This window comes from Symphalangus syndactylus, chromosome 12 (assembly GCF_028878055.3).
Source record: "Symphalangus syndactylus isolate Jambi chromosome 12, NHGRI_mSymSyn1-v2.1_pri, whole genome shotgun sequence".
NCBI lineage: Eukaryota > Metazoa > Chordata > Mammalia > Primates > Hylobatidae > Symphalangus > Symphalangus syndactylus.
The window spans coordinates 85,353,645-85,374,757 of NC_072441.2; the positions used below are offsets into that span (position 1 = coordinate 85,353,645).

At 51.4% G+C, this 21,113-nt stretch overlaps 2 protein-coding genes across 16 annotated transcripts in view; one reads left to right on the forward strand and one right to left on the reverse strand.

The window, feature by feature from the left end:
• Window positions 1-1,707: 1,707 nt before the first annotated feature.
• LRRC71 (leucine rich repeat containing 71) lies at window positions 1,708-17,150 on the forward strand. Of its 2 annotated transcripts, none has more exons than XM_063624901.1 (15): window positions 1,708-2,052; window positions 5,023-5,172; window positions 5,494-5,622; window positions 5,713-5,788; window positions 6,009-6,086; window positions 10,903-10,971; window positions 11,181-11,340; window positions 11,418-11,501; window positions 11,600-11,689; window positions 13,200-13,349; window positions 13,555-13,648; window positions 14,602-14,690; window positions 15,972-16,086; window positions 16,483-16,604; window positions 16,910-17,150. In XM_063624901.1, the coding sequence occupies exons 1-15, from the start codon at window positions 1,893-1,895 to the stop codon at window positions 17,024-17,026; spliced, it is 1,683 nt and encodes a 560-aa protein (XP_063480971.1). In that variant the 5' UTR covers window positions 1,708-1,892; the 3' UTR covers window positions 17,027-17,150. The 2 variants fall into 2 exon arrangements, with proteins under 2 accessions (XP_063480971.1, XP_063480972.1); XM_063624902.1 differs by having other exon boundaries at window positions 15,975-16,086.
• A 1,774-nt stretch (window positions 17,151-18,924) lies between these two features.
• Window positions 18,925-21,113, reverse strand: part of ARHGEF11 (Rho guanine nucleotide exchange factor 11) — a 111,970-nt gene continuing 109,781 nt past the window's right edge. For 12 of the 14 annotated variants that reach the window (XM_063626934.1, XM_063626926.1, XM_063626931.1 and 9 more), the window contains 2 exons: window positions 20,826-21,015; window positions 18,925-20,087 (listed from right to left, as the gene is read on the reverse strand). In XM_063626934.1, coding sequence (XP_063483004.1) covers window positions 20,029-20,087; window positions 20,826-21,015 — 249 coding nt within the window. In that variant the 3' untranslated portion in view covers window positions 18,925-20,028. The remainder of the gene's footprint in view (window positions 20,088-20,825; window positions 21,016-21,113) is intronic. The other 2 variants (XR_010117601.1, XR_010117602.1) reach the window with 2 other exon arrangements.

Below are 21,113 nucleotides of genomic sequence, written 5' to 3' on the forward strand. Positions count from 1 at the left end.
AACTGCAGATGTGGTAGAAATAGCAAGAGAACTAGAATTAGAAGTGGAGCCTGAAGATGAAACTGAATTGCTGCAATTCATGATAAAAGTTGAATGGATGAGGAGTTGCTTATGGATGAGCAAAGAAAGCAGTTTCATGAGATGGAATCTACTCTTGGTGAAGACGCTGTAAGCATTGTTGAAATGACAAGAAACGATTTAGAATATTCCATAAACTTGGTTGATAAAGCAGTGGCAGGATTTGAGAGAACTGACTCCAATTTTGAAAAAAAGTTCTACAGTGGGTTAAATGCTATCAAACAGCATTGCGTGCTATTGAGAAATCTTTTGTGAAAGGAAGTCAATCGATGTGGCAAACTTCACTGTTGTCTTATTTTAAGAAATTGCTACGGGCACCCCAACCTTCAGCAACCACCACCCTGATCAGTCAGCAGCCATCAACATCAAAGCAAGGCGCTGCACTAGTGAAAACAGTATGACTCACTAAAGGCTGAAATGATATTAACATTTTTAGCAATAAAGTATTTTTTAAATTAAGGTATGTGCATTGGGCTGGCACTGTGGCTCATGCCTGTAATCCCAGCACTTTGGGAGGCCGAGGTAGGAGGATCACTTGAGGTCAGGAGTTCAAGACCAGCCTGGCAAACATGGTGAAACCTCTTCTCTACTAAAAATACAAAAATTAGCCGGACATGGTGGTGTGTGCCTGTAATCCCAGCTGCTAAGGAGGCCGAGGCAGGAGAATCGCTTGAACCTGGGAAGCAGAGGTTGCAGTAAGCTGAGATCATGCCACTGCACTCCAGCCTCGGCGACAGGGTGAGACTCCGTCTCAAAAAAAAAAAAGTATATGCATTTCTAGACATAATGCTATTGCACACTTAACAGACTACAGTATAGTGTAAACATAATTTTACATGCACTGAGAAAAACAAAAGCGGTGTGACTCACTTTATTGCCATATTAGCTTTATTGCAGTGGTCTGGAACCCAACCCTTAGTATTTGGGGGGTATGCTTTTACTCAAATGGGGCCCACCAGGGCAGAACCATCAGGGTCTAGAGTAGGAGTCAGGTGATGACTTTGAATCCCAGGTTTGTAAGGAGTGTGACTCACCTTATTAAATGGCTGGCAGATTAACTGAGTCTCCAGAGATCTCCAGGAGGCTAAACAGATGGGGGTCGAGAATAGAAACCTAGCACCACACCAACTAGATGGGTTTGTCTAGACTCCTTCCACCAAGTGCTCTCTCCTTACTGGACAGGTGAGTGGACTCTGGAGAGTGGACCTGCCCCCACCTGGATTCTCCCTGGTGTCCTCCGACCGCCCACTACCCCGCTCCCCCAGGCTCTGCCCCGCTCCCCCAGGCTGAATTCCAGGATGCCTTTGGATTGCCCGCCCTCGCCCTATCCTTGTCCCTGCTCCCGTCCTAAGATCCACTCGTTTACCTCGCCATGGCTCCGCTCAGGTCCTGGGTCACCCTAGCCCTTCTCCCTTAGCACAGGCTCGGCCAGCCCTGGCCCTTCGAGACCCATCAGCTCCTGAGATCTCCGGCCGGCCTTGCCCGGCCTGCTCCGCCGGGCCTGGCCCGCCCCTCCGGCTCTGGCTCCGCCACCCGCCCTCCCGGGCTCTCCCCTCGCCTTGCTCTGCCCTGCGGCGCCCCCTGTCGGCCCCGCGTGCTCTCTGCGGTTGCCCCTTTCCCTCGGGCCCGCCCGCCTCGCGCGGTTGTCTTGGAGAGGGACGCGTAGGCGACGCCACCGCGGACGGGTCGGATCCGGTCCCTGGACGCGGAACAGAGATCCCCTGATTCAGCCACCCTCAGAGTGAGCCCGGTAGAGTGCGGTCCTACCTTCCTGCCCCGACGAAGGTCCCGGAGACGCTGCGGACAACACCAGCATGTCGAGCGAGCAGAGCGCGCCGGGGGCCTCGCCCAGGGCCCCGCGTCCGGGGACCCAGAAGTCTTCTGGCGCGGTGACCAAAAAGGGAGAGCGCGCGGCCAAAGAGAAGCCGGCGACCGTTCTGCCACCCGTGGGGGAGGAGGAGCCCAAAAGCCCTGGTACGCTGGCGCCGGGGTTTGGGGATCGGGCCTCCAGGCTGCGTCTTCCCGGGTTCCCTCTAGCTACTCACTGCTCCACGGCTATGGCTGAACTCATACATACCCAGGCTGAGTTCCTGAATCTCGGCTTGATAGATATTTGAATTGAACTTGATCTTAAGGAACCCACAATCTGGTTTGGGATGGTGACAAATACCAATAAGATGTGATAAGATGTAGAAGAGAGGAAGGCCCAGGGGGTGAGGGCACCAGGGGGGTTGCCAGGAGGTGCCTTTGAACAGAGTTTACAGATGTTCATTCATTGATTCAACAATTACTTTCCAAATGCCAGCCATGAGGCTAGGTATGTCACGGAGGAGAAGGAGGTGGACACGGTCCTGCCCCCATGGGGTTTACATCCTCTGGGAAAAGAAAATGAGTAGAATGGTATAAGTAGAGCTATGGCCCTTTTTGTTGCAAGTGATAGAACCCCAATCAAACTAAGCATGAAGGGGAAATGTATCAGAAGACTTCTTGATACAAATCTGCCAGCTTCATCATCACGGGGACAAGAACTTGCTGTCTCTGGAATCGAAGTAAAACAACTTGGGAAAAAGCTCTGATCGTCCAGCATTAGCCAGGTGCTATCTCCTTGTCAGTGCTGGTGGATGGGGGGAAGGAATTATAAGAGCTGGAGAAAGAAGATCTTCTGGAAGGGAAGATAAGACAGTATACAATCCCCTGCAGGTATGAAGCCAGTTACATTCAAAACACACACACACACACATACACACACACACACACACACACACACGACATGGCTGTTGTATAGAATACAGGGTTGAAGGAGGCAGAGAGATGAGTTACCAGACTATTTCAACAGCCTAGTCCGGGGACAGTGGGAGTTGGGATAGGGCAGTGAGAATGGTGAGGGGTGGTTGGGTTAGGCTCCTCAGAGAAACACTTTTGAGGTAGAAGTAATAAGAGTTGGTGAAGGACTGGGCAGGGTAGGGAGTGAGCGACAGAGCAAGAAAGATTCTCAGGCTTCTGGACTGGGCACTGGGTGGGAGGAGGTGCCATTCATGGAGATGGGAAAGGCCAAAGGAGGTGCATGTAAGGGAGGAGCTCCAAGGGATGATGCCAGCTGGACAGCTGGACACATGGGTCGGCAGTACCTAAGAGAGGTTAGGGGTGGAGTTGTGACTTTGGGAGCTGCTGATGTTCTGGCATAGTTAAGTCCTGGCAATGAAAGGGACCCCTCGAGGAGGCAGGGAGTATAATTAGAGAAGAGGAGAGGGGTCAGGATCCAGCCTTACAGGTTGTAGAGGATGAGGAGCTGGCAGGGGAGCCTGAGCAGCCAGCAGAGAGGTAGGAGAGAATGGGAGTGACGCCTGCACAGGCACTTGGATAGGACAACATGGAGGTCATGGTGGCCTTAGCAGACACCACTGTGTGCTGTGGCAGGGGCAGATGTGGGCTCGTGTCCAGTAGAGAGTGATGGCTGATATAGGAAGGTGTAGGGATTTAGAGGAAATCCTATCTAATGACTTTTATTTCTTAAGAAGCTACGAGGTGAGATTATTAGTGAGCATGAGAAAGGGGTGTGGAAGGGGAAAAGAGCTGTGCTGTCTGACAGGTAACTACCTGCTAAAGTGCAGAGAGCGCATTTCCGTCCCAGCATGAAGTACTACGGGGCAGCGCTCTTTTAGAGCAGGGCTTCTCAAGGTGCTGTCCTTGGACCAGCAACTTCAGCATCATCTGGGAAGCTGCTAAAAATGCAAAATCATGGCTCTCACCCGGGCTACAGAATCAGAATTTCTGTAGGATAGGGCCCAGGAAATTGTTTTAGCAGGCTCTCCAGGTGATTTTTAAGATGTTAAAGCTTGAGAATCTCTGTTCTTGAGAAGGGAAGTATGAGTGAAGCAAGGAAGCATGAGGGGCTCTCCCAGCAGAGGGAAGTTTGGGAGGGCAGGGAGGTGTGCAGGAGCCAGCCAGACCAGGGGGTAATTGCAACCTCCCTATGCCTTCTCTTACCTGCTTAGCCCATTTGGCTGTGTGCCTGGGTTCCCGCTGATGGCCGGACACGAGGAACATGCCTCTCATGACTTTCCCCATGAACCCTCGAGCCTCTCTGCATCCTGCCAGCCCCTCCACTCCCTCAGGCAGGCTCCCTACTGCTGAGCTGCCGGTGTCCCTCTCGGCACAGCTCCTGCAGCACCTGCCCCTGTGGCCAGCGTGCTGTTCTGTGGAGCTCCAGGCTGTCTGGCACTTGGCAGGGACTTCCGTCCTATCTCTAGGAGCCACTTCTTCCTGGGATGCCTATGGTGGGGAGCCAGAAAGAGCAAGTGTCCCTTGAACTCAGAGTCTCAAGTTTGCATAGCACAGCCCTCAGGTTGGGATGTGGTGGGCATGTGTGAATTAATATAACTCAGAAATGAGTTAATATTTCTAAAGCATTTCAAACAGCACTGGACACTAGGAAGTGCTACATAAACACACTGGACAGGGGAAATGTTAAATAAAAGTATCGTTCTGCTGCTCTTGAGTGTATGTGTAGGGAAGGAGTGGGAGTGGAAAGGAGCTCACATCGGGCCTGCGCTTTCTCCCAGGGACCCTGAGCAGTTCCAGCAGGGAAGGAGGACTTGTGAGGAGGAGGCTGGGCTGGGGACACCTGGGAAAGGCGGAAGCCCGGGCTGGGAGTGGAGAGCAGGGGTGGCAGTGGCTTTGACCTGGGGGTGGGGAGGCCAGCACGCAGAAGAGGGGGCCCCGTTGCCTACCGTGCACGCACGCCCGTTAGTCCTCTTTCTCCGAGCTCTTGCTTTCCCCGTTTCCTATCAAGTGTTTTCAGCGTCCGTTCTTCCAAGCATTTGCAAGTTGAATGGCTGCAAAAATATCCATCTGAGGAGGGCCTCTCCGCCCGCGCGGGCGAGCTTGGGGACGCGGGAGTGGGCGCGGCCCCTTCTCTCACGCCCCCCCACCACGTCCCCGCAGAGGAGTACCAGTGCTTGGGTGTCCTCGAGACCGACTTCTCAGAGCTCTGCACGCGGTGGGGCTACACGGACTTCCCCAAAGTTGTCAACCGGCCCCGCCCCCACCAGCCCTTCGTCCCCTCCGCCTCTTTGTCGGAAAAGACCACCTTAGGTGAGTGACAGTGGAGCTCCCCGGTGCCTGCCAGGGCCGCCTCGTCCATCCTCAGCCTTCCTTCCCACGCCGGGCCAAACGGAGGGACGCGGGGCGGTGTGTGTGAGTCGGGGGGATTCGACGAGGCCGGTGGGGAGGTGGGGGAGTCTCCAGTCTTCCTTTCCAACCCAGCAGAGGCGCGCGTGGCCGGAGAGGCAGCGCCCGCAGGCCTGCGTCTCTGGCGCTGGCGGTATCCTCCAATCCCACCCGGGCACCCGTGGGCCGGCCTGGCGTGGGGCCCGGGGAGGTGGCTGTTCCCCTCTCCTCACCTCTGCCTTCCAGACGATCCGTGGCTGTCGGTGTCCTGCAGCCTCAACAGCCTGGAGAGCAAATACGTGTTCTTCCGGCCCACCATCCAGGTGGAGCTGGAGCAGGAGGACAGCAAGTTGGTGAAGGAAATCTACATCCGCGGTGAGCCCGGCTCCCCCCACCCGCCCCAGCTCCCTCCCGCTCCCCTGGCGCCTCCCAGGTCTGAGGCGCCTGCCTCCTCTTGGCCCGCAGGTTGGAAGGTTGAGGAACGGATTTTGGGTATCTTCTCTAAATGTCTGCCCCCGCTCACCCAGCTACAAGCCATCAAGTGAGAGGCACTGAGGGGATGGGCGGGAGACCAGAGTGGGAGTTGGGGCTCCTGGTGGCTTGGGAGAGAGAACCAAGGGGCATGGGAGACCCTGGCGACGGTGGGGAGTTCGGGGGGCTGGGGATGAGGAAGGGCGCCGCTGGGAGGACGGTTTGGGGAGGGTTTTCCAGTAGGAGGGGGCGCTCTAGCTCTGTGTTTCTGCACTTCCCGCCCACGACAGCTTGTGGAAGGTGGGGCTGACGGATAAGACCCTGTCCACCTTCATCGAGCTCCTGCCTCTCTGTTCGTCCACGCTCAGGTGAGCAGACTGGGAGGCCCCGGTGCCTGGGAAGCCTGGCTGGGCGAGTGGTCAGAGGGGAGCAGTGTGGGGATGGAAGTGACAGGTCCCAGCTCCTGTGGGTCTGGCTGGCATCCCTGTGGAATCACAAGCAGGCAATGTCTGTTGGATCATGATACCTCCATTAGACAAGAAGCCGGGTCCGCTTTTCTGCCCACACCAGCACCCAAAGAGCCTGACCTTCAGAGGCTCATCCTGTCTCCCCTGCATTAGTTTCATTACCCTCCACTCCCTCCCCAGAGGTTCTCGCTCTCCTTCCTGGCTGCCTGGGGCCCTGGCCCTGTACTGGGAGCTGGTAAGACACAGTTCTTATGCTCCAGGAACTCGCAGTCCAGGGAGGGAGAGAAAAGGACACAAGAATAAATACTGCAGGGCAATGTGGAGACTGGTGATGGAGGACTGGTTCATCGGAGGAGGGAGTGGGCAGAGAGAAGTGCCACCACACTTTATGGATGTGAGGCAGGAAGACCTGGAAGACTGCCTGGAGGAGGTGGTACTGAGCTGAAGGAGGCCTAGGAGCAGTCCAGAGAGGGAATTGGGAAAGGGCATACTTGTATGGGAAGGAGCAGGAGCAAGGCATGGGGCAGGGTAACTACAGGTGTGGTTGCGAGTGTCAGGGGCAAGGCTGATTTGGCCCCGCCCCTTCTCTAGGCTCCCACAGCACCCTGCCTCCTCTTGCTTCATGGTGGGGGGGGGGGGGTACCCCTCCATGCAGTGGCTTGCCTGTCTTCCTCCTGTAGATGGCATGGATGCTCCTTGAGGGCAGGGACTGTGTCTTCTTCAGCTAGGGGTCCCCAGCACTCTGTGTAAAACACCATGAAACATATTTCCTTCCATCATGGGAATTAGCTAGCAGAAAACAACTATATGAATTCATCTGTAAATAATGTGTAAAAGTAAGTCATAGCAACATAAACAAATTTAAACTGAATAATCATGTTTATGTGACAGACGAGGCAGGCTGAAAGGTTGAACAAAATAAGAAATCATGGGAGAAAATTTTTACATAGAGTCATTTCTAGCCATTAGTGCAGTTTTTGCTGTGACTTAGAAAAGGACCTCCATTCTCACAGCACTGTTAGAGAAGCCACTGCCGTGTGGAGGCTCATGTTGTAGTTATCTCTTGCTGTGTGACAAATTAACCCCAAGATTCAGTGGCTTAAAAGGACATACATTTATGATCTCATAGCTGCTGTGAGATGACCTGGGGGTGGGCTAGCTGAGTGCTCTGGCTCAGGGTTTGAGGTTGCGGTACAGCTGCTGACTGTGGCTGCACTTATCTCAAGGATCAACTGTGGTGGAGAATCTGCCTCCAGGCTCACTTGTGTGGCTGCCTGGGCCTCTCCACAGGCTGCCTGAGTGTCCTTACCACATGGCAGCTGGCCAGCTAGAGAGTGCCAGAGAGCACTCAAGACGGAAGCCACCGCCTTTGTAGCCTAAACCTGGAAGTGCTGTCCCATCTCTTCTGCCATGTTCTGTTCGTTAGAAGTGAGTCACTTATTTCCCTCCACCCCACCCCCAACCCCTTCTTTTTTTTTTTTGGAGACAGAGTCTTGCTCTGTCGCCCAGACTGGAGTGCAGTGGCACAATCTTGGCTCACTGCAACCTCTGCCTCCTGGATTCAAGTGATTCTCCTGCCTCAGCCTCCCAAGTAGCTGGGATTACAGGTACACGCCACCACGTCCCGCTAATTTTTTGTATTTTTAGTAGAGACGGGATTTCACCCTGTTGCCCAGGCTGGTCTCGAACTCCTGAGCTCAGGCAATCTGCCCGCCTTGGCCTCAAAAAGTGCTGGGATTGAATTCTACCAGAGGTACAAGGAGGAACTGGTACCATTCCTTCTGAAACTATTCCAATCGATAGAAAAAGAGGGAATCCTCCCTAACACATTTTACGAAGCCAGCATCGTCCTGATACCAAAACCTGGCAGAGACATAACCAAAAAAGAGAATTTCAGACCAATATCCTTGATGAACATTGATGCAAAAATCCTCAAGAAAATACTGGCAAACCGAATCCAGCAGCACATCAAAAAGCTTATCCACCATGATCAAGTGGGCTTCATCCCTGGGATGCAAGGCTGGTTCAACATACGCAAATCAATAAATGTAATCCAGCATATAAACAGAACCAAAGACAAAAACCACATGATTATCTCAATAGATGCAGAAAAGGCCTTTGACAAAATTCAACAACCCTTCATGCTAAAAACTCTCAATAAATTAGGTATTGATGGGATGTATCTCAAAATAATAAGAGCTATCTACAACAAACCCACAGCAAATATCATACTGAATGGGCAAAAACTGGAAGCATTCCCTCTGAAAACTGGCACAAGACAGGGATGCCCTCTCTCACCGCTCCTATTCAACATAGTGCTGGAAGTTCTGGCCAGAGCAATCAGGCAGGAGAAGGAAATAAAGGGTATTCAATTAGGAAAAGAGGAAGTCAAATTGTCCCTGTTTGCAGATGACATGATTGTATATCTAGAAAACCCCATTGTCTCAGCCCAAAATCTCCTTAAGCTGATTAGCAACTTCAGCAAAGTCTCAGGATACAAAATTAATGTACAAAAATCACAAGCATTCTTGTACACCAATCACAGACAAACAGAGAGCCAAATCATGAGTGAACTCCCATTCACAATTGCTTCAAAGAGAATAAAATACCTAGGAATCCAACTTACAAGGGATGTGAAGGACCTCTTCAAGGAGAACTACAAACCACTGCTCAATGAAATAAAAGAGGATACAAACAAATGGAAGAACATTCCATGCTCATGGGTTGGAAGAATCAATATCGTGAAAATGGCCATACTGCCCAAGGTAATTTATAGATTCAATGCCATCCCCATCAAGCTACCAATGACTTTCTTCACAGAATTGGAAAAAACTACTTTAAAGTTCATATGGAACCAAAAAAGAGCCCGCATCGCCAAGTCAATCCTAAGCCAAAAGAACAAAGCTGGAGGCATCACACTACCTGACTTTAAACTATACTACAAGGCTACAGTAACCAAAACAGCATGGTACTGGTACCACAACAGAGTCATAGATCAATGGAACAGAACAGAGCCCTCAGAAATGACGCCGCATAGCTACAACTATCTGATCTTTGACAAACCTGACAAAAACAAGAAATGGGGAAAGGATTCCCTATTTAATAAATGGTGCTGGGAAAACTGGCTAGCCATATGTAGAAAGCTGAAACTGGATCCCTTCCTTACACCTTATACAAAAATTAATTCAAGATGGATTAAAGACTTATATGTTAGACCTAAAACCATTAAAATCCTACAAGAAAACCTAGGCAATACCATTCAGGACATAGGCGTGGGCAAGGACTTCATGTCTAAAACACCAAAAGCAATGGCAACAAAAGCCAAAATCGACAAATGGGATCTCATTAAACTAAAGAGCTTCTGCACAGCAAAAGAAACTATCATCAGAGTGAACAGGCAACCTACACAATGGGAGAAAATTTTTGCAACCTACTCATCTGACAAAGGGCTAATATCCAGAATCTACAATGAACTCAAACAAATTTACAAGAAAAAAACAAACAACCCCATCAAAAAGTGGGCAGAGGACATGAACAGACACTTCTCAAAAGAAGACATTTATGCAGCCAAAAAACACATGAAGAAATGCTCCTCATCACTGGCCATCAGAGAAATGCAAGTCAAAACCACAGTGAGATACCATCTCACACCAGTTAGAATGGCCATCATTAAAAAATCAGGAAACAACAGGTGCTGGAGAGGATGTGGAGAAATAGGAACACTTTTACACTGTTGGTGGGACTGTAAACTAGTTCAACCATTGTGGAAATCAGTGTGGCGATTCCTCAGGGATCTAGAACTAGAAATACCATTTGACCCAGCCATCCCATTACTGGGTATATACCCAAAGGACTATAAATCATGCTGCTATAAAGACACATGCACACGTATGTTTATTGCGGCACTATTCACAATAGCAAAGAGTTGGAACCAACCCAAATGTCCAACAACGATAGACTGGATTAAGAAAATGTGGCACATATACACCATGGAATACTATGCAGCCATAAAAAATGATGAGTTCGTGTCCTTTGTAGGGACATGGATGAAACTGGAAAACATCATTCTCAGTAAACTATCGCAAGGACAAAAAACCAAACACCGCATGTGCTCACTCATAGGTGGGAATTGAACAATGAGAACTCATGGACACAGGAAGGGGAACATCACGCTCCGGGGACTGTTGTGGGGTGGGGGGAGGGGGGAGGGACAGCATTAGGAGATACACCTAATGCTAAATGACGAGTTAATGGGTACAGGAAATCAACATGGCACATGGATACATATGTAACAAACCTGCACATTGTGCACATGTACCCTAAAACCCTAAAGTATAAAAAAAAAAAAAAAAAAGTGCTGGGATTACAGGCGTGAGCCACTGTGCCTGGCCAGAAGTGAGTCACTTCTAATGTGAAGTCCACACTCAAGGGGAAGGAATGACACAGTGGCATGAGTTCCAGGAGGTGGGGACCACTGAAGGCCACCTTAGGGGCCACACTACCATGGGTCACCAACTTTGGGGAGCAGTCCCTTCACAATGGGCACAACTGTGAATTTTTAGTCTAGGGAATTGTCACATATATTTCCTATATTGGGGGGGCAATCATTCGACTCTACTTCCTAGCTGCTTCCCAGAGACGCACACTTCCTCTCTGTTCCCTTCCCTTACCTGGCCTCAGTGGTACCTTCTGGTTCTCAAATCTCCCCTGCCCTCAGGAAGGTGTCTCTGGAGGGGAACCCACTGCCGGAGCAGTCCTATTACAAGCTCATGGCCTCGGACAGCACGTGAGACTCCCTGCCCTCACCCCCTTTCTCTGGGCCAGTCTCAAAATTCCCCGCCCTTCCTTGTCTCCCTACCATCTCGGCAAGCGCCCTCGATTTCTGCCCCTACATCCTCAGACCAGACCGCTCCCTCAAGCCTTCAAGTCTCCCATATTCCGGCGGATGCCCTGTACCGTTTCCAGCGACCCACATTCTCCCTCTGGCTGCCCCAGGATTGCGCACTTGTCTCTGCGGAACAATAACATCGACGACCGCGGGGCGCAACTCCTGGGCCAGGCGCTGTCCACGCTGCACAGCTGCAACCGGACCCTCGTCTCGCTCAACCTGGGCTTCAACCACATCGGGGACGAGGGCGCAGGCTACATTGCGGACGTGCGTGCGCGGCGGGGAGGAATCTGCTGGGAGCAAGGGCGGCTTGGGCGGCTCACGCGTCCCTGCCCGCCACTTAGGGCCTCCGGCTGAACCGTTCCCTGCTCTGGCTGTCCCTGGCCCACAATCGCATCCAGGACAAGGGCGCCCTAAAGCTGGCTGAGGTGGGTGTGCCGACCAGGTGGGGCCGGGGCGTGGGCGGGCCGAGGGAGCCGACCCTGACTACCCAGGCGTCGGACCGCTGAGCGCCCGCCTCCTTCAGGTCCTGCGCGCCTTCGAGCTGACACACACCGAAGTGGTGGAGCGCCGACGCCTCCTGCTGGAAAAAGGGACGCAGGAGCGCTCGCGATCGGTGAGGAGCTACCAGGCCCCAGGACCAGCCGAGAGCCCCTCTGACCCTCGAGCCCACTCCCCAAGTCCGCTGCTTTTCAGCAAACTGGCCATCCAGTTTAATCTCCACCCTCTGTCGTGACTGTCTTTCCCTCCGATTTCTGCACAGACGTTTGCCAAGCCCCTGCTGGGCGGGCTCTAATTGCAGAACCACACTATGCGCAGTAGAGTGTACTGGTTCAGAGATAGGACACTAGACTGAGACCATCTGGACCTGAAATCCGGCTCATCCATATCCCAGCTTGTAACCTTGGGCATGTTACTAAACAACTTCTTCTTCTTCTTTCTTCTTTCTTTCTCCTTTCTTTCTTTCTTTCTTTCTTTCTTTCTTTCTTTCTTTCTTTCTTCTTTCTTTCTCTTTCTTTCTTTCTTTCTTTCTTTCTTTCTTTCTTCTTTCTTTCTTTCTTTCTTTCTTCTTTCTTTCTTCTTTCTCTTTCTTCTTTCTCTTTCTTCTTTCTTTCTTTCTTTCTTCTTCTCCTCCTCCTCCTCCTCCTCCTCCTCCTCCTCCTCCTCCTCCTCCTCCTCCTCCTCCTCCTCCTCCTCCTCCTCCTCCTTCTTCTTCTTCTTCTTCTTCTTCTTCTTCTTCTTCTTCTTCTTCTTCTTCTTCTTCTTCTTCTTCCTCTTCTTCTTTCTTCTTCTTCTTCCTCTTCTTCTTTCTTCTTCTTCTTCTTTTTCTCCTCCTCCTCCTCCTCCTCCTCCTCCTCCTCCTCCTCCTCCTCCTCCTCCCTTTCTTCTTTCTTCTTCGTCTTGTTTTTTGTTTGTTTGTTTGTTTGTTTTTGGAGACGGAATCTGGCTCTGTTACCTGGGCTGGAGAGCAGTGGTGCGATCTCGGTTCACTGCAGTCTCTGCCTCCCAGGTTCAAGCGATTTTTCTGCCTCAGCCTCCTGGGTAGCTGAGATTTCAGGCATGTGCCACCATGGCCAGCTAATTTTTGTATTTTTTAGTAGAGATGGGGTTTCGGTATGTTGAGCAGGCTGGTCTTGGACTCCTGGTCTCAAATGATCCGCCCGCCTCGGCCTCCCAAATTATTGGGATTACAGGCGTGAGCCACTGCACCTGGCCTGTGTTACTTAACTTCTCCTTGCCTTAGTTTCCTCATCTGTAAGTGGGGATAGTTGTACCTATTTCGTGATTGTCGAGATGATTTAATGACTTAATTCCTGCAACGCAGTTAAAATAGCACCTGACACTTAGCTCAATAAAAGCTGCCATTTTCCCCCTCAATATGAGAGTCTGAGACCCTGCCTCACCCTTCATCTCACCCCCACCCAGGTCCCTCTGCTATTTCTTCCCTGAAGCATCTCACCCCAGAGGAGTCCTATACAAATTATTTTAGCATTTAGGCAGGGAGATGGGTGGGAGGGTGCTGTCAGCTCGACTGCTCTCCAAGTATGGGTATAGCTACCTTTCATGCCCCCATTGAGGAAGGGGCTTTGGCTTCTTCTTCCCTTCCCTCCCATTTGTGAGCACAGCCCTCCTCTTCTCGACACGGGGACTCCAAAACGGACCGTGAGAAGAGTCAGATGGTAGGGATCAGCAATAGTGCATTGGTGGATAAGACAGACAAGACGCAGACAATGAAAACCCCTAAGGGCCTGGGCAAGAAAAAGGAGAAATCATTGGTAAGTGTGCAATGGGACAGAGCCTAGGTGCTGGACGGACAGGGGAGGGGCTTCCATCATGTGCAGCGGTGGTGGAGGGAAGAAGGTCACATGGGCCTTTGAAGTTCCCCCTAAGGCCCCGGGTCCTAACCTGGGCTCCTTCCCTCACCACTGCCCATCCCCTCCGGAGGTGGGACTTGCACCTCTCTTCTCACATTCTCCACAGGAATTGGCCAAGAAAGATGAGAAGTCAGGGTCTGGGCAGTCACCCACACAAGGAACCCCTAAGAAAGAAGACACCACAAAGGCAGGCAAGGGGAGTAAGTGTGGGTGCCCCTGGGCCGCATCTTCCTGTGTGGAGGAGGGGAGAGTGCCGGGCTGGGTGCAGGAGGCTGTTCTGGGCCTGGGTGTGCCTGCCTAGAGCTCATCTTGCCATGTCCCTCTGGGCTTGATTTCCTTCTCACAGCGGGATGATGTGGAGAGCCGCATCCAGCCCAGACATCCTGACCCACCACTCTCCTCATCCCCTTTGTTGAAGCTGGAGCTCTGTGGCCCTGTCTTCAAGGAACCCATCCACCTAGCTGGGCCCCCCTCCAGCCATTTCTTTTTTTTCTTTTCTTTTCTCTTTCTTTTCTTTTCTCCTTTCTTTTCTTTCTTACTTTCTTCTCTTTCTTTCTTTCTTTCTTTCTTTCTTTCTTTCTTTCTTTCTTTCTTTCTTTCTTTTTCTTTCTTCTTTCTTTCTTTTTCTTTCTTCTTTCTTTCTTTCTCTTTCTTCCTTTCTCTTTCTTCCTTTCTCTTTCTTTTTTCTTTCTTTCTTCTTTCTTTCTTTTCTTTTCTTTTCCTTTCTTTCTTTTTTTTGATGGATTCTCACTCTGTTGCCCAGGCTGGAGGGCAGAGGTGCGATCTTGGCTCACTGCAACCTCTGTCTCCTGGGTTCAAGCAATTCTCCTGCCTCAGCTTACCCAGTAGCTGGAATTACAGGTGCATGCCACCATGCCCAGCTAATTTTTGTATTTTTAGTAGAGATGGGGCTTCACCATGTTGGCCAGGCTAGTTGCGAACTCCTGACCTCAGGTGATCCCCTGCTTCGGCCTCCCAAAGTGCTGGGATTATGGGTGTGAGCTACTGCGCCCAGCCCCCTCCAGCCATTTCTATTGCACCCAAACCCGAAGTTGGGGGGTCTCTTTGCCTCACAGCCTGTTTTCTCTGGGGAGGGAGCCTGGGTGGTATCAGAAGTGTGCACTGTGCATTCTGGCTCCTCTTCTGGCCCCAGAGGTAACCATCCCTGAGCAGAAGCCAAGCAGGACAAAAGGGATCAAGATCGGGAGCAGAGAGAAGCGCAGCATCCTCCTGGAGTCCGAGGTAAGCTACCAGGAAGAGTGGAGGCAGGGGGCGCACCCCTGGGATTCCAGGCTTGCCTGAGACGTCTCACCCCAGCCCCTCCTGGAATGTGGTCTCCAGCCCCATGCTGTGGCAGCAGCCATTTGCTTTCAAATTTGTCCTCCACTCCTGTCCCAACCTCACCTGAAACTCCCTCCCATGTCACCCTGAGCTTCTGTGGGAAAAACGGGAGCAAGCCCCTTCTACTTTTCCTTGTCTATTAGTAGCCCACACTTTGGATCTGCTGTCTCAACTCAGCCAGGCTGCTTCCCCAGAGGCCCTCAGTTCCTCATCACCATCTCCATCACTTGCTTGGACTGTTGCATAGGAACAAAGCGTCTTCTTTTTTGCCCCCTCAGCAGCTCCTGAGGAAGGCAGGGCATTTTTATGGTCATGGCACTGCCCCACGCTACCTTATGCATGGGTCCTTCTTCAGACCCTCTCTCTTTTGCCCCTGGATCTTCTCTGCTCCCTTTCAACTTGGACCAACTTGCTGCTTGCATTGGAAATCTTCCTGGGCTGCATCTGGTGCTCCTACCATCCCTCATCACTCCATTCTGTCAGCTGCCTGAGCATCTGCCTCTCTGTATTTTTCTCTTCCATTGGAAGACTACCTGCACACCCTAGGCAGGGAAGGGCCCCTCTCCTTTCAGGAGTCTTCTCTGGCACCCAAGACAAAATCCTACAAAAGAGGACATTCAGAGGGAGGAAGAAATTGGGGTTGCCTTTCAGTTTCCATTTTTCATCTCTGCCTCTGTCTTGATCAGGCTGCTGATTGTCACTAGTACTGCAATTTCTTTTCATCATGCTGTCATTGTTACTTCCCTCCAATCCATTCTCCTCATTGCTCTAGGTGTTGGGAAACACTTAGTAAAACCTGAATGCGACATACAGTTTCATGCTTCCAGAGCCTTTGCACCTGCTTTCTTTGCCTAGAACACCTTTTCCATCTTCATCTGACAATATCATGTGCATTCGCAGGAGACCCCTCCTGGCCTGGCCTAGGTATTCCTTTTCCGTGCTCCCACAGTGCTCTGAGCTTGCCTCTGTCAGTGCTCACTCTAGACCACGTTACTTTCACTTTCTGGCTCCCCTACACAAAGGAGCTTCTTGAGGGTATGGGCTTATTTTTGTATCCCCAGCACCTGGGACAAAGCCTGGACTATAGCCAGCAGTCAAAACATGTATGTTGAATGAATGAATGAATGAATGGCCTGTTGACCAGCTCCCCTGCTCTCTGCTGCAATTAGTATTCTGCTTTAGCAGCTGGTTGTTGAGGCTACTGAGGTGGTCAACCCTCTCCTGGAGCCTGTGGAGCACCGAGATGGGAAAGTTTTCATGCCTGGGAACAAGGTCCTTTTGCACCTCAATCTCATCCGTATGTCTGCCAATCTCCCGTGTCCTCCTGCCATGAGGCTACCTGGGCCCTGTCCTGCCTGAGGGTGTCTGCCCCGACTCTATGGAGCAGACCTGGCCCTCCCATCTTTGGGCTACATGTCCCCCAGGGATCTCTGGCACAGGGCTTGAGGGGCCAGAGGAAGTGCTGAGTCTGGGAGGAGGCTGAGGACAGGCGATTGGAGTCATGAGGGGAGTTAGAGAGATGGGGGGTGTGTGAGTAAGAGCTGAGTGAAGGGCTAGGTCAGGGAAACGTGTGCCTGGGCCAGTGAGTCTGGACTGGGGAGCTGGAGGAACTGGGCTGCTGGGGATGTCTGGTATGTCAGGTGCCAGTGAGGCCTGTGGTGCTAAGAGGCCACCTGTCTGCACCTTCCACCAGGGAACCGCATCACAGAGATGGGGCTGGAGGGCTTCCTCGCCACAGTACAGTATCAGATGCAGTTCTCCAAGGCCAAGAGTGCATCCAAGGGTCCAGTGGGGCTGCTGTGGCTGTCCCTGGCTGTGAGTCCCTTTCACTCTCTCCTGCTGAAGCAGAGGTTGCCCCTATCAGCTGTCATACTAGACAGCTGCTGCAGGCAGCTTCTGTCTCCCCATTTCCAAGGAAGGTCTGTAGTTTCTCTGCTTCTTTTTAATAATCACAACATAACCTCCATTCCTCTTGCTGGAAGATCAGCAGTATTAATCACTCTGCTTTTTCTGCATGTCCCCCAGCCCCTAACCCACCCTGCCCCAGGACCATTTTTTTTTCTCCCAGAGGACTAATCTTCATTCCTCTTGTCAGATGTCAGCCTTCCTTTTCTTTTCAGAAAAACCGCTTCGCCCCACAATGTCCTGCGTATGCCATAATCCAGGAGCTGATGTTGCCAAGGGATCCCATCAAGGCCAAACTCAGGGAGGATGAGGCCATGGCATTCTTCCCCTAGCCCCTCCCACCTGCCTGCCTCTAAGACTCGGGGCTATAGAAGCACCTCCTGTCCCTGTGTGGGGTGACCTCCCTGGGGGAGATCTCAGACCAATAACAAAGTCTGTTGCTATACTTTTCCTTGAGGTCGTCTGAAAACTTTCTTCCAGAACTACTTGGAACATTTAGATTTTGCGTCTGTCCATGTTACATGCCAGGAATGGCAGAAAAGTGGTCTGAATTACAGTTCCGCTGGGGATGATCTCAGCTCCTCTTGCCTCAGTTAGCTAGGGGCATTGCCCTTCTGCCTCCTGGGCGCTGGTTCTTCCTTGCTCAGGCAATAGCCATTCCCCCACCATGTTCCCTAGGGGACATGCATTATGCCAGGGTTTGCATTCAGAAAGATTTGGGATAGGGATTAGTAACTGACATACACAGGCTTGGGAGAGAGTGGGAGCAGGAGTAGGTAAAGCAGAGGAATTAAGCACAGGCTCCATGCCCGCTCACTTCTGCTTCCCCATCTGGCTGGCCCAGCTGTTTGACTGCTTTGGAGGAGGGGTAAGGGTTCAGCTTAAGAAAATGAACAAAGGCTTGGCAGGCCACTTTGGAGAGGGTGCTAACCGCTCAACATCTACATAGCAAAGGCTAAGCATTGAACATGAACCCTAATAACCTGCCTGCAGAAGTCAGCAATCTGAAACTAGAGGTTCCTGAGCTGAGTAGGGTCCCCAAACCTTTACCCTTCAGTGCTGCCTCCACTGAGGTCACCTGCCAGTGCCCAGAGCACAGGACTGGCTTCGGGTAGCCTACCTGTAACCTGTATAGCAGTGTTCCAGAAGGCGCAGATCAACAAAGACCAGCCTTCCTTCCTCACTTCTGAGCAGATTCAACCTGTTCCACATTCTCTAGTCCTACTTCCCTCATTCCACTGCCTCTGCCTACCTAGAATTCCCTTGTCCTGCCCTTTGTGTGGCTCAGTGGCACCTAGGCCTGTCTCCTGCCTCTGAGTGCCTGGAGCTCTTCTAGTCTGACTGCCCCAGCTCTGTCTCTGCAGCTGGTTGTGGAGCCAGCTTCTCCAGGGAAAACCCATCATTTCTTTGAATTCCAACACTGAACACATTGAGGTGCTGGATGATGGTCACCCCAGCTTCTGCAGGGAAACTTGCCATGTCCTCCAGAGCTTCGGTGACCCCTTCAGCCCATATCCTTATCCCACCCTTCATCACTAATGACTCCTGTATCAATTCTGATGCCCAAATAGACTGTACCCTAATGAGGACACAGCTGAGGATTGTGAGAGGTTGAGGAGTCAGGGTTGGGCTGGAAGAGAAAGATTTGTCACTTTAATCCAACACTGAATGCCAGGAGACAGAGGTGAATGGTTACAGTCTTGGTGACGTGGCTGCGTCTGTGGGAGGATGTGGATGGATGATGATAGTGATGAACTGGACAGGCCTGAGGCAACCCTCCCACTTAGATTTGGCTTTTAAAGTCTTTAAGCTCATTGAAGGCGGCTCATGAGACCTCTTGACGCTGGGTCCACTGCTCCTTCATATATATATATATGTGTATGTGTGTGTGTATATCTATCTATATATGTGTATATATATGTATCTATCTATATATCTGTGTGTGTGTGTAACTGAGTTCAGTGTCTTGTCATGTTTTCTCCACAGGGGTTGTATAACTTAAGTTTGCCCAGTCCCTAGTTCAGTGAGTGCACATCTGAAGCTCTGGGAGGGAACAGGCAAGATCTGGGTCTGGGGGTGAGAGGGCTCCCTCTGGTTCCCACTATCCGATCCTAACCAGTCTTACAGGGAACAAACACCGTACCTTTTATCACAGCGATTCCAAGAAACACACACACCACCATTGAAGAATATTTAACTTTTCTTAAAAAAAAAATCTTAACCATGAAAGGAAGAAAATAAAAGAGTATACATTATCTTAACAGCAAAACAGTCATTTCCATATCTATATTTTATATATTATATATATTTATATATATATATATATGTATATATACACCTAGCACAGTGTGTATATTCTATTCATCAGGGAGAGTTGGGTGAAGACGTGGTGATGGGGCCAATGCTGCGGTGGCCCCTTGGATGGTCCTGGGTGAATTCAGGGACTCAGCATTCAGACCCCTGTCCCCACCTCCTGGGGCCCAGTCTTCAGCTCCGTACCTGCTTCACTGGTTTTCTACAGGGACAGGGTGGGGAAGGGGGGACATAGGTGGGGTAAGAAACCCCCAGGGTCCCCATCTTGTGAAGATGAGAAGTCCAGGGAGGGAGGGAGCAGCTCGGCAGCAAGCTGTGGAGGGCAGGCTCTGGAGCCAGGTGGGATGGGGAGCCAGAAGACCTTACAGGGACAGGGACACCCAGGCCTGGCTCCTGCTTTAGGCTCGATCCTGGAGCTGGGTTGTTAACTAAGGAGATACAAGTGAACCCCCTCTTCCCTAAGGAGCTCCTTCCATAACTGCCTCCAGCACTTCAGGAACAGGAACAAAAATGGTCAAAGTTATTTACAATAGCAAAGATGCACATACGATACATACATATTTATAGGAAACCAAAGTGACAAAGGCGGAGGGGAGGCACCCACCTCCACCTGGGGTCTTATGGAGAAAGAGGGGAAGAAGAAAGTGCATTTACACAGAAGCCTCCTCCTTTCACTTACATGTCTGAGGGCAGCGCACATACAGGCGTGCGCGTGTACACGCATATGTGGGGTGAGGGCAGACCATGGTGAGTGGGGGCCTTTCGGATGCAGTCAGCATGCTTAGGAGACACGAGGCCTTGGAGGGTTGGGCTGAGGGAGGGAAAAGACACTGAAACTTGACTCTGACTTGAGCAGACCAAGCAACATGCGGGTTTCCCCCCAGGCCTTGGCTGGATCCTAGTTTCCCCAACTGCCTCCTCCACAGGGAGGAGCGTTGGGATCCCCCCTACCCTGTGCCCCGGTCTCAGGCCAGTCCCTGCAGGAGGAGTGGGGGCGCAGAGGATTTGGTGGTTTGCACGGTTATGGTCCTGGTAACGCGGCTGCGTCTGCTGCGCTGTCTTCCAGGGGGCCGTCAGAGCCTGTGGGAGGAGGATGAAGGTGAGGAACTGGCCAGCTTGAGGTGACCGCTTCCACGTTTTGTCTAGAAAGTCTTCAGGCCCACGAGAACAGCTCCTTCATCACCTTCCTTCTCCTCCAGAAACCCTAGTTTCTGTAGGGCTTGAAAAGGGCTGTCTACTTAACTCCACTTTCATCAGCCCCTAAAGCCCTTAGGTCAGGTAGGTATGTGCCTTGTCTTCCTGAGTTATGACATAGCTGTGTCCCTGGCCCACCCAGTGTGGTTCTGAACCATTTAATCAGCATGAGTCTTAGGCCGGCACCATGGTGTGTACCTGCAATCCCAGCTGCTTCGGAGGCTGAGGTGGGTGGATCACTTGGGCCCAGGAGTTTGAGACCAGCCTGGGCAACATAGTCAGGCCAGCCCTTGTCTCAAATAAATAGAAATAAATAAATATATATATATATATAAAATTAAAAAAAGAACAGGTCTTAGATGTGAGAACAGGCTCCTCCTGGTTTGTTACCTCCATAGCACAAGGAAAAAGAGGGCTCAATTCTAAGCTCCCCATTTTGCTGGGAAGCTTCCGTGGGACTTCCCTAAAAAGATCCCTCTCTGAAGCTGAGAGAATGAATTCATTTCACTCAAGGGGAAACCAGACTTTCAGAACCACAATCTCTCACTGCTTAGTGATGTGTCCTCACGAGTTGGCGGACTTCTCCTCCACGGTAGGTACCGAGAGGGACCTGGCTTCACTCACCATCCTCAGGGCAGGGACCCAGTTCATGGCTGTTCCTGGAGTCAGAAGCCAGGGGCTCCTTAGTGGGAGGTGAGAGGGAGCCGTCTGTCCATCTAGCTGCTTCTGTGTGGAAACTGCCCACAGGCGTGGTGCCACCAGATGACTCTCCCCCCAGGGACTTGAGCAGCTCTCTGTGGGCCAGCTCCATATCCTGGAAGAGTCGGTGGGGGAATGTCTGCTCAAGTCCTTCTATTTCTAAGGCCCCTGGGGAAGGGGTCACACTCTGATCTGTGCTGGGCCTTGGGGATG

Coding starts and splice junctions, on each gene's coding strand:
- LRRC71 (XM_063624901.1), top strand. CDS start 1,893: ATGTCGAGCGAGCAGAGCGCGCCGGGGGCCTCGCCCAGGGCCCCGCGT. Junction 5,173..5,493: donor GTCGGAAAAGACCACCTTAG/GTGAGTGACAGT, acceptor TCTGCCTTCCAG/ACGATCCGTGGCTGTCGGTG. Junction 10,972..11,180: donor CTCATGGCCTCGGACAGCAC/GTGAGACTCCCT, acceptor TGGCTGCCCCAG/GATTGCGCACTTGTCTCTGC.